At 44.7% G+C, this 20,502-nt stretch overlaps 3 protein-coding genes across 3 annotated transcripts; 2 read left to right on the forward strand and 1 right to left on the reverse strand.

The window, feature by feature from the left end:
• Positions 1-253: 253 nt before the first annotated feature.
• LOC109418238 (pachytene checkpoint protein 2 homolog) lies at positions 254-1,257 on the forward strand (the record flags this gene model as incomplete). The annotated part of the gene is given in 1 exon segment (XM_062855546.1): positions 254-1,257. A coding segment is annotated over 1 exon segment (862 nt), but the record flags the coding sequence as incomplete, so codon positions are not given.
• A 168-nt stretch (positions 1,258-1,425) lies between these two features.
• LOC115255773 (probable RNA-binding protein CG14230) lies at positions 1,426-3,543 on the reverse strand. Its single transcript, XM_029853901.2, has 2 exons — positions 2,502-3,543; positions 1,426-2,432 (listed from the first exon to the last, which is right to left on the reverse strand). The coding sequence occupies exons 1-2, from the start codon at positions 3,412-3,414 to the stop codon at positions 1,453-1,455; spliced, it is 1,893 nt and encodes a 630-aa protein (XP_029709761.2). The 5' UTR covers positions 3,415-3,543; the 3' UTR covers positions 1,426-1,452.
• A 15,180-nt stretch (positions 3,544-18,723) lies between these two features.
• On the forward strand, positions 18,724-20,502 carry LOC109418192 (carboxypeptidase Q). The gene is made up of 3 exons (XM_019692361.3): positions 18,724-19,918; positions 19,987-20,112; positions 20,180-20,502. Exons 1-3 carry the CDS (start codon positions 18,735-18,737, stop codon positions 20,304-20,306), a joined length of 1,437 nt encoding a protein of 478 aa, XP_019547906.3. The 5' UTR covers positions 18,724-18,734; the 3' UTR covers positions 20,307-20,502.

Raw genomic sequence — 20,502 nt, forward strand, 5'->3', positions numbered from 1 at the left:
TGGAAGAAGTGGATGAAAACGATCGTTTCGTTGTGAGTTTAGGTAATGTACAATTTTGTTTACCTGTTGTGCCGGAAATGGGGTCAAAAACCCTATGTTTGACGATGGTTAGCGAAGTGAAAGTTTTTTACGCATGGCTCCTACTCATTCCGACAGATTCCCACAGAAAAAGATCACCCCAAAGAATCCAAAGAGCCAAAGAATCCAAAACATCCTTCTGAAATGCTACCCGATAAACCATCAATTCTAATTTCAGGCTAATCTTGCTCCACGGTCCACCGGGAACCGGTAAGACCAGCCTCTGCAAGGCCCTTGCCCAAAAGCTTGCCGTCCGAATGAGCGAAGACTACAACCATGCCCACCTGGTGGAAATCAACAGCCACAGTCTGTTCTCCAAATGGTTCTCCGAGAGTGGAAAGCTCGTCCAGAAAGTGTTCGACCAGATTCACAACCTGTGCCAGGATCGAACGTCGCTGGTGTGCGTTCTGGTCGACGAGGTCGAATCGATCGCCTTCGCGCGGGACGCCATCTCCAACAACGAACCCAGCGATAGCATCCGAGTGGTTAACGCCGTGCTGACCCAGCTGGATCGTATCCGGAAGTACCCGAACGTGTTTGTCCTGGCCACGTCCAATCTAACCGGTAGAATCGATCTGGCCTTCCTGGATCGTGCGGATATTGTGCAGTACATTGGGAACCCCAGCCTGCCGGCCATCTACGAGATCTACCGGTCGACGCTGAAGAATCTGCAAGACGTTGGCATCGTGACCGATCCGGACGAGCTCCCGCCGCTTGCGCAATCCGAGGCAAGTGTAGTGAGCAAAAACCTGAAATCGTTGGCCGAACTGAGCGTGGGTATGAGCGGACGCAGCCTGCGGAAGGTTCCCTTCTTGGCGCATGCGTTATTCGTAAAACAGGAACAGACGACATTGCTAAAGTTTCTGGGAGCCATGAGGAGCACGGTTCGGAAAGTTAAGAACGACAGGAAGATGCTCAAGGAGAAGATCGCAGTGTCCGGAAGAGCTTCGGCCGGAGAAGATTCGGGAAATTTCGAAGGAAGCGTGATGAACGGTGGGTCTAGTGAGTATCAAGAGTCTTTGGGTCCTCTGCATTAAGTGTGTTTGTCGTTGTGGGGCTAGTATAATCAATTGATAGGTTGTAAATAATTTCTAATATGTTTGTGAGAATGTAAGATTATGAAATAAACTAAATGTGTACCTATTAATCTCGTTTCTAGCCTTTTTTCGAACACTAAAATGTACTGACAGCTAGACTGAAAAACTTAGACTGTTTTATAAAGTTTAGGGCTTTAAAGTCATACGAATTTTGTGTGTTTGAATATACGTGAAAGGCAACATGCAATTGCCATTTAAAATTTCAATATGAAGATCAGGAATTTCTTTCGCAGTAAACACAACAGCCTCATTGTGTAACACGTAGTACAAGCAGAATCTATTTTCGCTTACCTTTCATCAGCTTCTGACCCCGTCTAGCCCTCATTTGGTTAACGATCTTTGTCTCCCGATTCCTTCGTTTCTTGAAAATCTTGCGAATGTCCTTGGCCCATTCCTGCTTGTGGGCAACATCTTCCGCGACCGAACTGGCAAACTCCGTGAAGAATTTTCTACCCTCTTCCAGTCGAGCATCGTTCGGCAGGAAAAACAGATTCTCCTTCCAGATGCCCTGCTTGGAATAGTATCCGGCTTTCTTTTTCTTCTTCGTTTCTTCCTCTTGCGGTACTGCTTGAGTAGGTTCTTCCTCTTCTGCTTCTTCCTGCTCTTGTTTGTCAGGTTGATTCTGCTGCTCATCTTCATCTTCGCTCTCCGATGATTCGTACTTGAATCGAGCATCGCTATACATTGGCTTGCTTGTGTCTATTTCCTGTTCTTCGTCCTCATCCTCCGCAGTTTTATTATCTTCAGCAGAAGCGGATCCAAACATCGACAGTAAGCTAAAACCTCCGGAACTGGATCCGATCGCTTGCGTCAGATCGCCCGAAACTTTGAAGAACTTCTCCTCCGTCACTTGGAACGTCTCCTCGGGACGTTCAGCCCGCTTCGCTTTCAGAAGTTCTTCCTCGGTCGGTTCATCTTTCGCGGCCTTTTTCGCTTCTTGTTTCGGTGTATCCTTTTTAACCGAAGGATCAAACCGTTGCATTCCCTTCGCTCCCGCTTCATCCTTTTTGAACTGCTCGCGATCGTAAATGTCCTTTCCAGTTACTTTAGAAAGAATTTCCAGCTGCTTCTTGCGTTCCTGATTGTTCGCTACTTTGCCAGCACTTTTGTCCAGAACAGCTTTCTCACGTTCCAGTAGCTTCTTCTTCCTTCGCCCGGCTGCTGAATCGTCATCCGCAAGGAAGCGCTCGTCCAATTTGAATCGTGAATCACCGTGGAACTGCGTTTGCATGTCAAACAGCCGTTGGCCTTTCTCCGCTGCAAGAAGGAAGAATGAATGCAATAAGTATGTTTCCATTCGTCTGACCAAAAACCCTCTCTACTCACTATTTTCCGCCAGCTGCTTCCTAACGGTGAAGTTCGCTTTGAATCCATCCTCGCCATCCTCGTCGTCAAACAGCGCCAGTTTGGATTTCTTCGCCGCCGCCGTATCATCGTCCTCCTCATCGTCATCGAAAACGATTTTCTTCCGTTTGTTAGCGTCGCCTCCGGCCAGCGCCGTCTGTATGAGCAACTTCTGTTGCTCGTAGGCATTCTGCAGCTTCGACAACCCTTGCTTCCGCTTCTCATCGGCCAGACGGGCTTTTTCGTCCAGTTCCTTCCCAGGCTGCTGATTCCGATGTTTACCCTTGTCGATGACTTCCTTCACCTGACCCGTAATTTGAACGATCTTCAGCTTTCCATGTTCGATGTAGGTTTCCTGGTTCCATTTTCGCACAAGCTGGTCCCCATCGGCATCAGGGGCTTTCCTAACTGGTGCAGTTGGTCGTCGAACAGGCGCCGGAGCAGGAGCATCCTCTTCCTCCTCTGATTCAGAGCTGGAGCTTTCCAGTTCCTTCTTGATAGTTGGCAGCACCGGAAGAGCCTCAGCCTCCTTCTTAACAGGCTTCTCCTCCTCCACTTTCTTGTAAGGATTCAGCACATCGCTGGTCTGCTTGGCCACCTCCGCTTCCTCCCGTTCCCTTTTTAAGCGATCCAAAAACGATTCCTTCGCCTTCGACACATTCAGATAAACGCCCTTGTATTGCTGCTGGCGGAACTCGTTGATGCACTGCCACAGGGTGCGTTCGTCCAGCTCAACGTTAACGAAGGCAAAGGTGTCCACCGAGTTGTTTAGCGGATTCGGTTTGGTCTTGAGGTCGATTGCTTTCACTGGCCCGTAAGCGGAGAACTCCTGCTTCAGCTCATCCTCACCGGTTCCCGCGGGGATGTTTCCCACGAACAAACGATGCGTGGGCATTGCGGTAAAAGGTTTCTTTAAACTTATCCGATAAACTACCAAAACATGCGGTAAATAATGAAATTTCTACCAAATTTTCAAAAATCTTGCACAAAACTCCAACCGAACGCGCACGCGAGATTTTTTTTTTTTTTTTCTTTGCTGGTGTCTTTCGACTCGGCTAAGACCTATGTAGATCCATCTCGCCTTTGTTGTCTTTCTTTCTTTCTGGTTGGTGTTACGTTGCTGGTTGTGTTGATTGGTATGGTCTAGATTGCTATTTTGCCCTCCGTCAGGAACTTCGTTATCGATTTGTACTCTTCCTCGCTGCCTTCTTTGAGTATTTCGTTGAGTGGCTTTTGGTTGATTAGAATATCGTGCTTTGCTCTTATGTTGTTGTATTTCGAACAGTGATATAGGATATGTTCGATGTCCTCTTTGGCTCCGCAGGTGTCACAGTTTTCTGTATCAGCCCACTTCCATGTATATTTACGATCCTTGGTCAGACTGTGCCCGCTTCGATTCACGATTTCGAGGACACAAATCTCAACGTAAACAAAACCAACGCATCTGATCTTCTTATTTTAAGCTTATTGCAAGTGAACAAGAACAGAATAATAAAATGCACTGTTATGTGAAGCTTGCTTCTTGAGATTTGTGCGTTTGAAGTTTTGATGCACTGTTGAAGCGGGATGTCAAGACGTTTGTCCTTAAGCAGCTTTAAAGTTCCGCGAAGTTCAGATAAAGTTCCGAATGGAACTTTAGCCTTGCCGGAACTTGTGACCGAAGTTCCAGCAAGGCTCCTCGTTAGCCTCTTAAGCAGCCAGAAAGTTCCGTTTGGAACTTTATCTGAACTTCGCGGAACTTGAAAGTGCATTTTGTCATGGGAAGCGGAACTTTTGGTTACTTGGGTAACCCTAAAAGGGATACTTGGGGTCCATTGGACCCCAGGCGCCTTTCAGAGCTCGTCTTTAATGGAACACACTCAGCGAGGTGACGAAACTGAGGCCATGAAGGTATTCCTCTTAGGGTTAAGCGATTACCAGTTGAAATGGCGTGTCAAGGTTAATCCAGCAAAAACCCACGTAATTTTCTTTTGCTTTCCAATAAACTAAATAATCTAATAAATAACAACAAATTACCATTCTCGCGCTCAGTATCATACGGGCGTATCTACAACAGGCCCCTGGCATGAATGAAATATATCGTAGCCAACATCTAACTGCCTTATACTCATATTCGTGCAAATTAAAACGAGCGTGTAATCAACAAACGCAGTTTTTGTTTGATGTTGTGAGCCATACACGAAATCACATTCACAATGCGTGTTTGTTGGGTTGCTTTATTCAACTAAACGCATGCTCCTCTTACCGTACATTAATATTAAAGCGAGTTTGACGTGTTTTGTGATCATAACAGGTGGAAAAAATGATTCCAAAAACTGATCAACAACCCAAAATAAACGTTAAACAAAAAAATGTTGATGTTTTCGCATTTGACAGTGGGCGCTATTTATTAGCGCCCAGGACATCCTGTCTACCATGATTCCAATGCATTGATATAGGCCGTGTCAGAGGCCTGATCTACAATGATCGATTTCTCTTCATCGATTTTCTCTTTGGCAAATACCTTGGCCTGCAAATCATTTTTGGTTGTTTTCGTTGTTTTAGATGCTAGTCCTAGTCGTCCTTCACCGGAATATACAGATCAGTCGCTTGCGTGTACTGAGTACACGGTCTCAGAAAAATGCAAAAAAATAATCGAAATTCGCACCAAATTGAACCAGGTGTAGGTCCTATTCCTGTGGGACAACAGAGTGGACCGACCGACAGACACGGACTCCCAACAGGCCAGCGGAATACCGGAATCCTCCGGACAATGCGTTTCGGTGATACAAGGAAAAACTTAACACGCGGGACCGACTACTTTTGCACACGTCTTTATTTGTTCGTATCTCGGGTACAGACTGAATGTTCGTTACGATTATCTTTCTCTCACTTGTGTTGCCAGATTGGCGGTGCAGTGACGGCGTTACTATAAACGTCGCCCCCACTTTATAGCTGACACTCCTCCTCGACGTCACGGAACCGGTTCAGCCCGGCCATCGGTGCTGACCAGCCCCATCGCTTCCACGAATCGCTGCTGCTTTACCGCGCCTAACGGTTTTGTTAAGATGTCCGCGGTCATCTCCTCCGACGGGCAGTATTGGAGAACCACCACGCCTTTATCGACCAGGTCTTTGGTGTAGTGCATCCTAGTGTCGATATGTTTCGACCTTCTTGACTTCCGATCGGTCTCCACAAACTCGATGCAACCACGGTTGTCTTCTAGAATGGTAGTTGGCTTCATCTGCCGCTCGCCTACTTCGTCCAGTAATTGTCTCAGCCAGACCAATTCACGGCACGCTTCCGATAGAGCCATATATTCGGCCTCCATGCTGGACAAGGAGACGCTGGTTTGTTTCCGGCTCGCCCAGCAAACTGTAGCCTTCCCCAGTTGAAATAGAAAGCCGGAATTCGATTTCCGGTCCGACGGGTCCCCACTCCAATCCGCGTCGCAATACCCGACGAGATTTAGCTGCTCATCCTTCGCGGGCGACAACTTCAACTTGTAGTTAGCGGTCTTCAACAAATATCGTACGACCCGTTTGAGTTCGACCCAGTCGGTCTCTGTGGGACTGCTGATCTGCCTGCTTAAGATGGACACGCTTGCGGCTATGTCCGGCCGTGTATTCACCGCTATATAAAGAAGGGCTCCCACCAGGCTGTGGTAGAGCTCGTTCGATTCCAGAGGCTGGCTGTTCTCCCGGCTGCGGTAATATCCAGGATCGAGAGGGATACTCGAACCTTTGGCGTCCTGTAAGCCGAACCGTTGCGCAACAACCTTGATGAACACGTTCTGTTCCAGGCTGAAACATCCTTCTTCGTCTCGTGTCACTCTCACACCTAGAAATTGGTTAACTTCACCAAGTGACGTCAACGAAATCTTCTTCCGCAGCTCTCCTTCGACATTCTGAATCTCCTCCGGAGCCGTACTCGCCACAATCATGTCATCGACGTAAATGAGAAGGTAGATGACACCACCGTTGGCCAACTTCTTCACATAAAGGCATGGATCTGCTACCGATTGAGTGAAACCGAGTTCTTGTAGCATTGTACTGATCGTCTCGTTCCACACGCGTGCGGCCTGCTTGAGGCCGTACAGGCTCCGCTCGAGCCGGCACACGAACCTCTCCCTTCCACGAACGACGAATCCTTTTGGCTGTTGCATATACACCTCCTCCTTAAGCTTCCCGTGGAGGTAAGCACTCTTTACGTCGAGGTGGTGCACATGCATCTTCCTTTGACCGGCGACCGTCAAGAGAATCCTCAAAGTTGTCTGAGTCGCCACCGGAGCGAAGACGGCATCATAATCTATTCCGAACCTCTGAGAAAAGCCCCTTGCGACTAGCCGGGCTTTGAATCTGGAAATATTGCCGGCGCTGTCGTGCTTCTTCTTATACACCCACTTACAGCTGATTGGTGTACGTCCAGCGGGTAGTTCCACAAGCTTCCACGTTCGGTTTTTCATCAGCGACTGATATTCCTCCGTCATCGCCTCTTTCCACAAGCTCTGTTCGGATCCGGACACTGCTTCCTCGTAGGTCGCTGGCTCCTCCTGTGCCAGCATCGCCGCGTTGACGACGTAGTCCTCCAATCGCTTTGGCAACACGCCTCGGGTGCTCCGCTTCTGATCTGGTCCTGTCGCTTTCGTTTGGTCGGGCTGGTCCTGTTCATCATCCCAGTCGAAGTAAGCTTCTTCCTCAGAATCTTCCTGGTCCTGGGGCTGCCCTGGATTACCTGCTTCTGCATGCTCCTTCGATTTCCTGGATGAGCCATCTACTTCAACGAAATGCTGATCTTCAGTCGCTTGCTGACCGACCGGCGCAGGTATCTCCTCCTGAAGCTCAACAAACCGAGCATCGCGACTTATGGTGATCTCGTTTGTGTCCGTGTTCAAGAACCTGTACGCTTTCCTATCGCTGCAATAACCCACGAAAAGCAACTTCTTCGCTTTGCTATCCAGCTTCGACCGTTTAACATCGGGGATGTGAACAAATGCAGGGCAACCGAAAATCTTTAGGTGTGACAGCGACGGTTTCCTGCTGAACCACCTTTCGTAAGGCGTGCTATCCACGGCGCGGGATGGCAATCTATTTTGCAGGTACGCTGCCGTGGCCACCGCCTCCCCCCAGTATTTCTTGTCAAGACCTGCATCAAGAAGCATGCAGGTGGCCATTTCTTGGAGCGAGCGATTCTTACGCTCGGCCACTCCATTCTGCTGGGGGGAGTAGGCCGTGGTGAACTGGGCCTGAATACCCTCCTGCTCATAATACCGCTTCAGTTCATGACCGGTGTACTCGCCCCCGCCATCAGATCTAATTACACATGGAGCCCGACCAAACATGTTCTTGACGTGCGCGACATATCTCTTAATACAATCAGCTACATCGCTCTTTCGCTTTAACAGACACAAGACAGTGTATCTGCTATAGTCATCAATGATTGTCATTAAATAGCGGGCACCTCCTGGCGTTACGTGTGCCATTGGGCCGCATACATCCGTATGTATAACGTCGAGAACACGTTGGGTCCGATTGGCCGCGATTTTAGGAAATGGAATTCTACATGATTTACCTTCAAGGCAAGGTTGACAAACCTGCCGGATCCCGCAATCCTGAATCTTGAAGTCCTTGGACAGCTCCTTCCTCTGGATCTCATCCAAAGCCGCCGGGTCCCGATGGCCAAGCCGGCGATGCCAGGTGTGCTGGCAATTCCGCAGGTGCCGAGCCTCCTTGCCCAGCCGAGCTTCCTCTGCGACCTTCAACGCGAACAGATTGCCGCGGGGTTCCGCAACAGCCACCACTTTACCTTGAGCTGACAAGATGTCACACCGCGAACCACTGAATTCCACTTTTAGTCCTCTCTTCACGAGTTTTCTCACTGATATGAGTCCACTGTCCAGTGAGGGCACGTATAGAACGTCCTTGAACGGAATGTCCACCATACAGTTCTCACCGTTCACACATTTCACTGTGCCTTCTCCAATTCCACCGGACATTGTCTCCGACCCGTCAGCAAGGACGACTTTCACTTTCACACTCGTGTCAAGTTTGTCGAAGAACGACTTATCGTTCGTCATGTGACTGGAACAGCCACTATCGACAATCCAAGGTCCACTACAACTGGTTCCAGCCACAAAACAGATAGCCGAATCACTTTCTTCGGCCTGCTTCGCCTTCGCACCACCGAACTTTGGTTTCGCATCGCGCTTCACATCACTACCGCTCGGGCCGCCCTTCGGCTGCTGCGGACAATTTCGGCGAAAATGTCCCGGTTTGCCGCACTGAAAACACACGCGCTCACTCTTCTTCTTCTTAATGTTCATTTTCATCGCGTTTTCACTGGTGTCGCCCGAACGCTCTTGACGCCGCTGATGCTCATCTATCAACTTCTGCTTTACCAGCTCCATTGTCTGATCGGCATCCGGTCTGCCCTCCAGAGCGGTAACCAGACTGCCGTAAGACTCTGGCAAGCTGCGGTAGATCATGGCGATTTTGAGCGGCATCTCCATTTGCTGACCGGCACAGGCCAGCTTATCGAAAAGCTCCTCCAGCTCGTATAAATGCTTCTCGATATCACCCCCTTCGGCCATATTCAAGCTGCATATGCGACGAAGCAAGGCTACCCGTGACGTCATCGATGATTTCTCGTGGAAAACTCGCAGTTTGTTCCACGCTTCTTCTGCCGACGTCGCACCGCGCACTAGATTCAGCTGGCTGTCCTCGACGGCGAGAACAATCATCGCCAGCGCCTTTTCATCGCTCTTCGTCCAGTCATCGGTGACTGGCACTGGTGCTGCGTCTCTAATCACTTTCCACAGTTCTTCGCGCTTTAAGTACATTTCCATGCGCGTTTTCCACACGGCAAAATTGTGGTTGTTTAACCGAGCGAACAGAAATTTCTCACTCATTTTCTTCTCCGATCGACACTCGCGACGAGAACGAAAACACTCAGGCCCTTTCCACCTGCTTCGCTAGAAATTTCTCCCGGCCCCGAACACACCAGCAATCGAAACGCGCCCTCGAGTCACCTCCCAAACACACGCACACTATCGCAACCGTACGCTGCTCCGCAACTCGAGTCAAATGCCACCGCCGAATGAACTGTGCCGAACGAAACCAACGCCGCCGCCGCGCCGAAAACTTTTCGCGCACTAATGGCTTCCAAAGGCACTTTTCGTCCCGCAAAACACTTTTTCCTGCACACAATCTCTGGGCCCAAAACCTGTGGGACAACAGAGTGGACCGACCGACAGACACGGACTCCCAACAGGCCAGCGGAATACCGGAATCCTCCGGACAATGCGTTTCGGTGATACAAGGAAAAACTTAACACGCGGGACCGACTACTTTTGCACACGTCTTTATTTGTTCGTATCTCGGGTACAGACTGAATGTTCGTTACGATTATCTTTCTCTCACTTGTGTTGCCAGATTGGCGGTGCAGTGACGGCGTTACTATAAACGTCGCCCCCACTTTATAGCTGACAATTCCAAGATCCACTCTTCTTCTTGTTAGTAAGGCAGGAAAAAATGAAAAAATGCACGGAAAGTACTCGAAAAATACGTAATTCTAACCTCACATTTTAAATGTGTACTCAGTACACCGGCGCGACCGCTGGTGTAACTTTTTTTGAACCAGATTCGTTACACGAGCGGTCGCGTCGTGTACTCAGTACACGGCAAACGTTTTCAATAGGATAAATCGGTGAAGTACTAGATTTGTAGTAATGAGCTGAATTTTAGTATGGTGAGAAGGTCAATTCTCCGTTTCTGCAATGAAATGGTGCAAAAAGCGTGGGTATTATGATTCCTTGCCTAATTTGATGCTGTTTGAGCAAAACTTTGGGGAACCGTGTTGTTGTTTTCTCCATTTCTTGCAATTTAAACAACAAAGTTTTGCAAAGTTTTGCTCAAACAGCATTAAATTAGGCAAGGAATCATAATACCCACGCTTTTTGCACCATTTCATTGCAGAAACGGAGAATTGACCTTCTCACCATACTAAAATTCAGCTCATTACTACAAATCTAGTACTACATCGAACGTGCCCCATTATGGTTTATATGCTTTACTAGATACAATGTTGGTGTCTTCGGCAAAAATGTCCAACTGGATAATGCGCGTCTAATAGTGGACATGTGGAACCGGTCAACACGATCTGGTTCTGTCCCGGGTGTCGGAATGGCCCTCGCGGGAACCTGTTTCGTGGACATTTCAGTTATGGCATCAAAACTAGGCATGCGACGGCTCTATCTCCATGATTTTTCATGTACATCGTCTTAGTAACCATGAAAATGACCAGTGACCTCCCTGGCTAACCCGTGGCCACCGGAATGTGCCCTGGAGGAACCTGTTTCGAGGACATTTTGACCATGACACCAAAACAAGGCATGCGACGGCTCTATCTTCATGATTTTCCACATCCATTATTTTAGTAACCATGAAAATGACCAGTAACCTCCCTGACCAACCCGTGGCCACCGGAATGTGCCCTGGAGGAACCGGTTTCGAGGACATTATGACCATGACACTGAAACTGGGCATGCGACGGCTCTATCTTCATGATTTTCCATATCCATCATCTTAGTAGCCATGAAAATGATCAGTGACCTCCCTGGCCAAACCGTGGCCACCGGAATGTGCCCTGGAGGAACCGGTTTCGTGGACATTTTGGCTTTGACGCCAAAGCTAGGCTTGCGACGGCTCTATCTTCCTGATTATCCATATCCATCATCTTAGTAAACATGAAAAGGACCAGTGACCTCCCTGGCCATCCTGTGGCTACTGGACTTTGCCTTGAAGCAACCTGTTTTGAGAACAATTTTGAACAAGGCGCCAAAACTAGGCATGCAACTACTCTATCTTTTTGATGTTATATATCCATCATCTAGGGTAAATCGCCAATTGTTACACACCTTAAAAACTCGCCAATTGTTGCACATCTCATAAGTATTTTTTTTTCCAGTGATTTCACCGGAAATTCTTCCGAAAACTCATGCTAGGATTTCGGCAAAAACCACCAGGAATTTCTTCAGAGATTCAATCAAAGATTGCTGGTTCCAGGAAACCCTGCTAAATTACTCCAGGGATGCCTCATTTTCTTTTAAAGCACTTCTTTTCATGATTCCTTCAGGAATTTCGCCTTTTCCATAGATTCTCGCTGTGATTCCTCTAGAAGTTTGCTTTGAATCCCTCCAGAAATTCCAGCTGGTTTTCTACATAAATTCTTCATGTGATTATTCCATGAATTCCTTTAGGAATTATACCAAGAATACCTTTGCATATTTCGGTGGAAATTCATCTGGGGGATATACCACGAAATTTCGCCAGAATGGTTACTAAAATAATGGATATGGAAAATCATGAAGATAGAGCCGTCGCATGCCTTGTTTTGGTGTCATGGTCAAAATGTCCTCGAAACAGGTTCCTCCAGGGCACATTCCGTTGGCCACGGGTTGGTCAGGGAGGTCACTGGTCATTTTCATGGTTACTAAAATAATGGATATGGAAAATCATGAAGATGGAGCCGTCCCGTGCCTTGTTTTTTGTGTCATGGTCAAAATGTCCTCGAAACAGGTTCCTCCAGGGCACATTCCGGTGGCCACGGGTTAGCCAAGGAGGTCACTGATCATTTTCATGGTTACTAAGACGATGTACATGAAAAATCATGGAGATAGAGCCGTCGCATGCCTAGTTTTGATGCCATAACTGAAATGTCCACGAAACAGGTTCCCGCGAGGGCCATTCCGACACCCGGGACAGAACCAGATCGTGTTGACCGGTTCCAAATGTACACTATCAGACGCGCATTATCCAGTTGGACATTTTTGCCGAAGACACCAACATTGTATCTAGTAAAGCATATAAACCATAATTGAAAGCGTTTGTCGTGTACTGAGTACACGACGCGACCGCTCGTGTAACTTTTTTTGATGCGACTGATGGAGGGTTAAGCAGACGTAATGTTACAGATTCGAAGTCAATTTGAATCATTTTTTTGTATTATAAACCCATGCATGCGACACATCACATCGCGGTATTTACGATAACCTGATGAACAGTAAGCAGAAAAATAGTTTCAGACCATATCTGAACCGGTAATGTTCCGGAACCGGTCTCTGGTGTCCCGCCGGAAGTGGTCAAATATAAAAGTAAACTAAACTCATACATACAACGCATCAAATAGCGGCTTTTTCGATAACCAGTTGAACGGGAAGCATTAAAATAGTTTTAGGCCATATTTGAACCGGTAGTGTTTCGGAACCGGTTCCTGGTGATCTGCCAGAAGTGACCAATTGAAAAAGTGAACCAAACTGAGGCATGCGACACATCAAAAAGCTTCATTTTCGATAATGAGGTGAACGGTAAGCATGAAAATAGTTTGATACCATATCTGAACCGGTTGTGTTACAGAACCGGTTCCAGGTGTCCCGCCGGAAGTGGCCAATCAAAAAACTTAACCAAACCCATACATGCGACACATCAAATAGCGGCTTTTTCGATAATCAGATGAACGGTAAACAGGAAAAGAGTTTCATACCATATCTGGACCGGTAGTGTTGCGGAACCGGTTCCGCATGTCCCGCCGAAAGCGTCCATTTAAAAAAGTGAACCAAACCCAAGCATGCGACACATCCAATAGCAGCTTTTTCGATAACCAAATAAAAGGAAAGCAGGGAACAGTTTATTTATTTAATGGTGTCAACAGGTTAGAATAATGTACCCCAATGACACTTAATACTAACATACAGGAGAAGGCCAAAATGTTTGGGATAGGCAACTTTTTTTCTCTCACAAAAAAATCAACATGCTGTAACTTTTCATAGAGTGCATCAAAAAATCTCAAATTATGACTGTTTGTTAACCTATTATATGTGCATCATTGGTACAATTTTGAGCTCGATTGGTTAATCTTTTGCGAAGCTAGAACCGTTCTCGTAGAACACTAGTTTTTGAACAACTAATTTTTGAACTGTCATATCTCGGAATCTAGTGAACCGAATTGAATGAACTTTTTAACGTTTATCAACAATATATTGATAATACGACATTATAAAATGTAATATTTTCTCACGGCGAATTAAGTTATACCGGGTTGAAATTTTTACCCATATAGAGGAAAATAAATCAAATTTACTATACCAAACAAAAAATACTAAATGTGTTCTTCCTTCAATCTAAATACCATCATCGATCACGATCAAATCTGACTATACATGTCAATGGTTGCTCCTCCGTGATTGATCTGAGCTGGTAGCAATTGCACTGAGATCCAAATGAATAAGGGCTGGGAAACTCCACTTATTCTCAAAGTGCAATTCTAGCAGCTCATACATTTTGGATCAATAACGGCGCCGGCCACGTCCTTATAATCAGTTGGGAAGGGAAAGGAATGTTAGAGTATGCTGGTTGTTGCTACTAAAGACCGAGATCACCTCTGCATCCCCACAACCAGCACGGACTGGGGTATTTGTTAGACGGAAAGGATGGGAGATCTGGGAGTCACCGTTGGGTCGGTGATGCGATCCATGGATTGGGGGTTATTTATAGTGTTCGTTAGGTGATAGATTTTGTGGTGAATAAGGTGAATAAAGTCAAGCGGCACAGCACGCTTTAGTTGCATAACTTGTAGGTGTTATATACACTGTGCTGTGAGTGGAAGTTGGAAGGGAGGGAAACGACTTTTATTTCAATTCGTTTCTGGTAATAGCGATGGCTATGAACATATGAATATACATGAGTTGTATATGTAGAGAAGAAAGAGAGAGAAAGTGGATAGAAAAGATACAAAGTAGGATGAAAGGGACGGGCCAGGGAATGAACCCATGACCTTCTGTATACGAATCAGAAGCGGTAGCCATTAGACCACCAAGCCTGTCCTTTCTTCAGTCTAAATAGGCTCTAATATTTTTTATTTTATTTATTTATTTATTTATTTATTTATTTATTCATTTTATGGTATTCCTAATTAGATAATTATTCTATCTTCCCTACTGAACATATGTTCTTTAAAAGGGACGTTAGAAACAATGAACTAGCTAGTTACATATATTCTAGAGATTTGAGATTATCAAAATTCAAACAATGAAAATGATAGTTATAGCAATTAACGTACAATAAATTCACCAATGTTAGCTTTTACATAACTTATTAAACTACGTTTAAACTGGTGAACTGTTTGAGCATGTTTCAATTCTTCCGGTATCTGGTTGTATGTGTAATATATCTGATTAGAGATAACTTGAGAACAGAAGTGGAAAATCTTTGGATAGCAACATTAGGATTTATTGACAATGATGTGAAAAAATTAATTTTTTTCGAAAAAAATCCAAAAAGTGTCAATCCATGATAACTTTTTTCAACGTTAAAAAAGTACATATGTTTTAATAGTTTGTGAAGCATATACATATTGTTAGTGTACGTTCTAAATTTCATTCAATTCGGTTCACTGGTTTCCGAGATATGACAGCTCAAAAATGAGTTGTCTAAAAAATAGTGTTTTACCCGAACGGTTCTAACTTAGCGAAAGTTTTAAATGTTTTACCCCATTTGTACCAATGATGCACATATCGCCCCCTTAATGCTAGAACTAGGTAACTCGTTTTGGGAAGTACGGGTAAAAATGGCTGGTTAAACTTATCCTGCTATAAAACAAACACTTTGTTGGTCTTAAAAGAAGAATCATTATGTGTTTTTGTAGTTTCAATCGACAAACTTTTGTTTACTGTGATAAACGTTCAGATGTAAACAAATTGCTCGTGATTTCGCAAAACCAGTTACCTAGTTTTAGCATTAAGGGGACGATATAATAGGTTGACAAACATTCAAAATTTGAGATTTTTTGATGCACTCTATGAAAAGTTACAGCATGTTGAATTTTTTTGTGAGAAAAAAATTTGCCTATCTCAAACATTTTGGCCATCCCCTGTACATACAATGGTACATTTAAACTTACAAATAATTTTGCTAAGCCTATTCTTATTAACTAAATGAGAAACATGGAAGTCAAATATTACGCTTTGCAAGAAAACTTTTAGTTTCAGTTTAGTTTTAGTTTAGTGTCAGTCAATTGTGCGCAAATGAGTTTGAAGGAATCGTAGTAAGCCGTGACGGCGGACGGTTGCATTTTTCGTTCGCGTGACGTTTTCACTTCGCTGGGAATTCGGGCAATAAAAAAGTTTCGTGCTGGGCAAGGTGCTGGTGATTCGGCAGGGAAATTGTGCAAATAAAATTGATTCGGCCTACAATTTTGCTTTTAAGTTCTCGGCGTTTTTTCACCGCGCGTCGACGTTTCCGGTGCTAGTAGGAAATCGGTAGTGGCTTTCGCGGGAATGCATCAAATTCCAGTTGATCGATTGCTGATTTCAACCAGTTCTTATCGTCTTCCCACCGCACGTTGTACATTTCAGTGCCAGTAGAGGATCTGGAGTGACTTGTGCGCGAGAATTACTACGTAGCTAATCAGCCGGGCGCGTACTAGGGGGGATCGAAAGTGACGTCGGTGTGGGTTGATCGAGAACCGTTTCAAGACTGCGGAAAAACTACGCACCAATTGGAACAAAACCAAGGACAAATAATTCAGATAATCAATAAATGAGGCTTTCAAATCTAGACGTTGATTATGCTGAGCTACCCTTGGTTTTTGTTAGTGAAGGTCAAATTTCATCATTGAAACTCGGTGAGAATATTCTATTTTTCACTTTACCATCCATTACACTCGAATATTCCAATATTTCAGTCTAAAACAGATTTTGTTGTTTCTTTCTTCCTACATATACATATATGCACCGGTGATAGCACAATCGACCCCATTCGGCATCGTATGATCCTCTAAATCGAAATCAATGAATTTTTAGTTGTGAATCAGTATTTTTTGATATTTGTTTATTGATTAATCATTAATGCTTCCACTTTTTAAAGGGTAATTATCATTTGGGTTTGCCTAATGAGGTCACAGTAATGCCACAGACAAACAGACGTAACACTTGCGAAATTTCCATCGACCACGCTTTTAACGGTTATTTTAAATTTTCATAGTTGTGGCTTTCACAACCAGAGGCGCGTGCATCGTTTTTCTATGCGTTTGACGTTTCACACTAGCGCTTTCTGTTGACGATATTGCACAACACAGTGATTCGTGCAACTTTTTCACCAGGTGATGGTAGTGTGAACTGGGCGATGGATTTCCATGAAAATCGTTCAAGGTGTTACGTCTGTTTGTCTGTGGTAATGCTTTTTAAGTTAATGCAACATATTCATCTAATTATTTGTCTCGAATTCGACGAAAATCGATTTGTAAGCTTAAATGGGTTATCGCTTGGGTTATGTATGAATAATTGATTTGATTTTTAAACTTTATTATTAAGGCTGACACAAATTTCGTTTTTCTCTTATGTCACCCATCCAAACCCCCATACCATTAAGGTGTAGCTGTCTCTATATGAGAATTCCTACCAAATATTTATAACAAAATAATGTCTAAATTTCAGATAAAATTGTGGAAACTTTTACCGATTCCATAATAGACTCGCAGTTATAATTCTAAGTAGTTTGTCGGGTAATAATACAGGGTATTTAATCCAGTCGGGGAAGGGATCGTTATATTTTCTTCTCGTTTCAGAGAGCGAGCAATGGCGCTTAAACCTAGGCTTTCGAGCCAGGGCATAAGGGGTTAATACCATAAATACCTTTGTCCCATCCCAGGAAGAAGAGGAGCCCCAACGGAGTGACATTAACTTTCTTAGCAACGTCACTCCCAACGTTTTTGCTTCACATTTATTACACATACGATACGGAGCGGCTGACGAGATGTCGCCGTTCCATAGTTCTATTCAATTGTATTCAATAACGCTGCACAGTAGGCCTGGCCGCTTCAATACTTGTAATACATCTCCGATGCCTTGCAAGTATTGATAATGACAAGAAAAATGGTAGAAGTAGTCGATTCTATCATTTTCCAGGATTCTTTCAATGAATGGCTGTGTATGTGAAGACTAGACTAGACTAGACTAGACTAGTCAATTGTGCGCAAATGAGTTTTATTATGGGAATATCCATAGCCTGGTACACGGTTTATATGGGAAAATACAAAAAATGGAAAAACTCAAGTTCCTGTATACTTTTTGAGTTCCACTTTGGTCCCATATCAACTGTGCAAAATTTCAGATCGATCGGAAAAACTATATTTTAGCGCCCGCCATTCTTAGTTTTTCATACGATTTACTATGGGGAAATTTTACTCCTGCAAAGAAAAATCGCTAGGAGTCACCCCTAGATCCCTGAAAATAAGTCGACGAATGATTTCTGTAGAAAACTTTACTAGGAATCAGACCTCTGAAGACAGCAAATCGATGCGACGTTCGTGGAATAAGTTATTAGGCCTCACCCGATCGATAAAATAGCGAGATTTTATTATTTATTGTTATTCCTTACATGTTAAACAGCGTTTGCATGCCATTCGGTTTTCAGTCAATAACTTTTTTCACATGCCTCAGATCGCTTTGCGGTCTTCGGAGGGTTGGTTCCTCGTAAAATTTCCAACAGAAATCATTCATCGATTTATTTTTAGGCGTTAAGGGGCAACCTGTGGCGATTTTTCTTCGAAAAAGTGATTTTCCCCATACTAAAACGTATGAAAACTTAAAATGACTGGCGCTAAAATATAGTTTCTCCGATCGATCTGAAATTTTGCACAGTTGATATGGGACCAAAATGGAACTCAAAAAGTGTACAGGAGTAAAATGTCTTTTTGTGTCCCACGCTAATATCCACTTGCTTGGACTTTTTTTTGTCAAATTTTAAATGAATCTTATACCCAATGTTACAAAAGAAGGAAATGAAATTTGTTCTGTTCTAAAGTATTCTCAGGATTCAGGAACACTTCGGCTTACGTCGACGGAAAAATCTTGAGTACATATTCAACGAGAAAGGCACTAGGATTCACATGAGTTTTTTTTTAAGAAATGTATTTAAGGTGATTTATCGGTAAACTTTTTTATGCTTTCACGCACCCTGTATACCTCCATTATACATAAAGGAAACTCACAAAGCCATGACTAGTAATTTACATCCACTCCGGATGGTGCGATACTGTTCACCGTTATCATGCTGTTTAACTGATGCATTCAATCTTTTGAAACTGATAACCAATTTTCATCAGCTCTCATGTGATTGATGGAGAATCTTAAGCCCTATCGATAACAGCAAACAAGCTACAGCATTCAACGCCAATCTTTCCATGTTCAGTCCACCAGCAATGCTGAAACTGTTCGCATTGAGTTTTCTACTGCTCGGCAGCATCACTGGCCATCCCGTGAAGGAGTTCAACAGCTGCCAGCTATCCGAGGGCCTGTTGTACGAAATTCGCAGCTATGGCCCTATAGTGCACAAGATCATCAACGAAATCGTGCACGGTCGCTTCGCAGGACAAACATGGCAAAGCTTGGCCGAACTAACGGATACCTTTGGACCACGCATGAGCGGATCGCAAGAGCTGGAAGATGCCATCGATTATGTAGTCAAGGCGATGGTTGACGATGGTTTGGATAATGTCCACACGGAGGATGCCCCTGTGCCGCAGTGGGTTCGAGGATATGAAAGAGCACAGTTAGTCGAGCCGAATCGTTTGGAGTTGCCCATCCTTGGTTTGGGTACGTCAGTTGGTACTCCGCTGGGTGGAATCACTGCAGACGTGGTTGTAGTGGAGTCGTTTGAAGAGTTAAACGAGCTGCCCAATGAAGACGTTGAGGGCAAGATAGTGGTATACGTTCCACAATGGGTGAACTACGGTGTGACTGGAGAGTATCGACGTCTTGGGGCATCCGCTGCAGCTAGGAAAGGAGCCGTGGCCAGTTTGATCAGATCCGTAACTCAGTTTTCGATTGGATCTCCCCATACGGGAGTCCAGAGCTATGAGGAAGATGTTGAAAAGATACCTACGGCCAGCATTACGGTTGAGCATGCAGAAATGTTGTTACGTAAGTACCGTCGAGGAGAAAAGTTGCGCATTCATTTGGAGATGCAAGACGAAAACCTGGGAATATTCACATCACGGAATACGATTGGAGAGTTGGAAGGATTAGTCCACAAAGACAGTTCGGTTGTGGTAGTGTCGGGCCACTTGGACAGTTGGGATGTTGGAGTTGGCGCAATGGATGATGCCGGCGGGGTGATGATCTCTTGGAAAGCTTTGACTTATTTGAATGCCATGGGCCTAAGACCACGACGTACGCTTAGAGCAGTTTTGTTCACCGGTGAAGAACAAGGAATATGGGGTGGCACCCAGTATTACGAGGATCACAAAGAACATGGAGAAGAAGAGTTCAACTTTTTCTTCGAGTCAGATAGCGGCACATTCGATCCACGTGGCTTTGGATTTTCAGGAAATGAAGAGGCTAGGTGTATTTTCGAAGAAATTGTTAAGTAAGCATTTCATTAAGTTATTGCAGACGCGGAAGCTATTTGGAATTTGATTGATTTAAATCTTTCAGATTGATGTCACCACTCGGTGCAATGGAAGTTACCAGCTCTTCTAGTGCTGGACCAGATCTATCGGGCTGGAGCAACGCTGGGTACCCTGGCGCGGGATTACTGAACGCGAATGAGAGATATTTCTGGTAATTGCCCATTCTGCTTTATTTTCTCAGGACTGAAGAATCTAAATTAGACAATTATTCTTTCTAGGTTCCATCACTCTGCAGGAGACAGCATGTTGGTGGAAGATCCAGTGGCTTTGGATAGATGTGCGGCACTCTGGGCAGCTACAGCGTACGTTATAGCTGATTTAAGTGTTGATATACCGAAAAATTGAATGAACATAATATAGGCGAAGGCACATTTCTTGTTGTTGTAACTGAGCAAGGGTAGTGTAAGCACTCCTAGCAAAGATAAGCTCTCGTCTTCAAGTTTAAGGGTCACTCGTGATACTCCGCGGAAGAAAACACTTATGGATTAGATTGAAGAAACTCCCTCTATTCTGTAGTCTCGTATACACTTATATAATACCC

The sequence above is a fragment of the Aedes albopictus genome, chromosome 3 (assembly GCF_035046485.1).
Source record: "Aedes albopictus strain Foshan chromosome 3, AalbF5, whole genome shotgun sequence".
Classification (NCBI taxonomy): domain Eukaryota; kingdom Metazoa; phylum Arthropoda; class Insecta; order Diptera; family Culicidae; genus Aedes; species Aedes albopictus.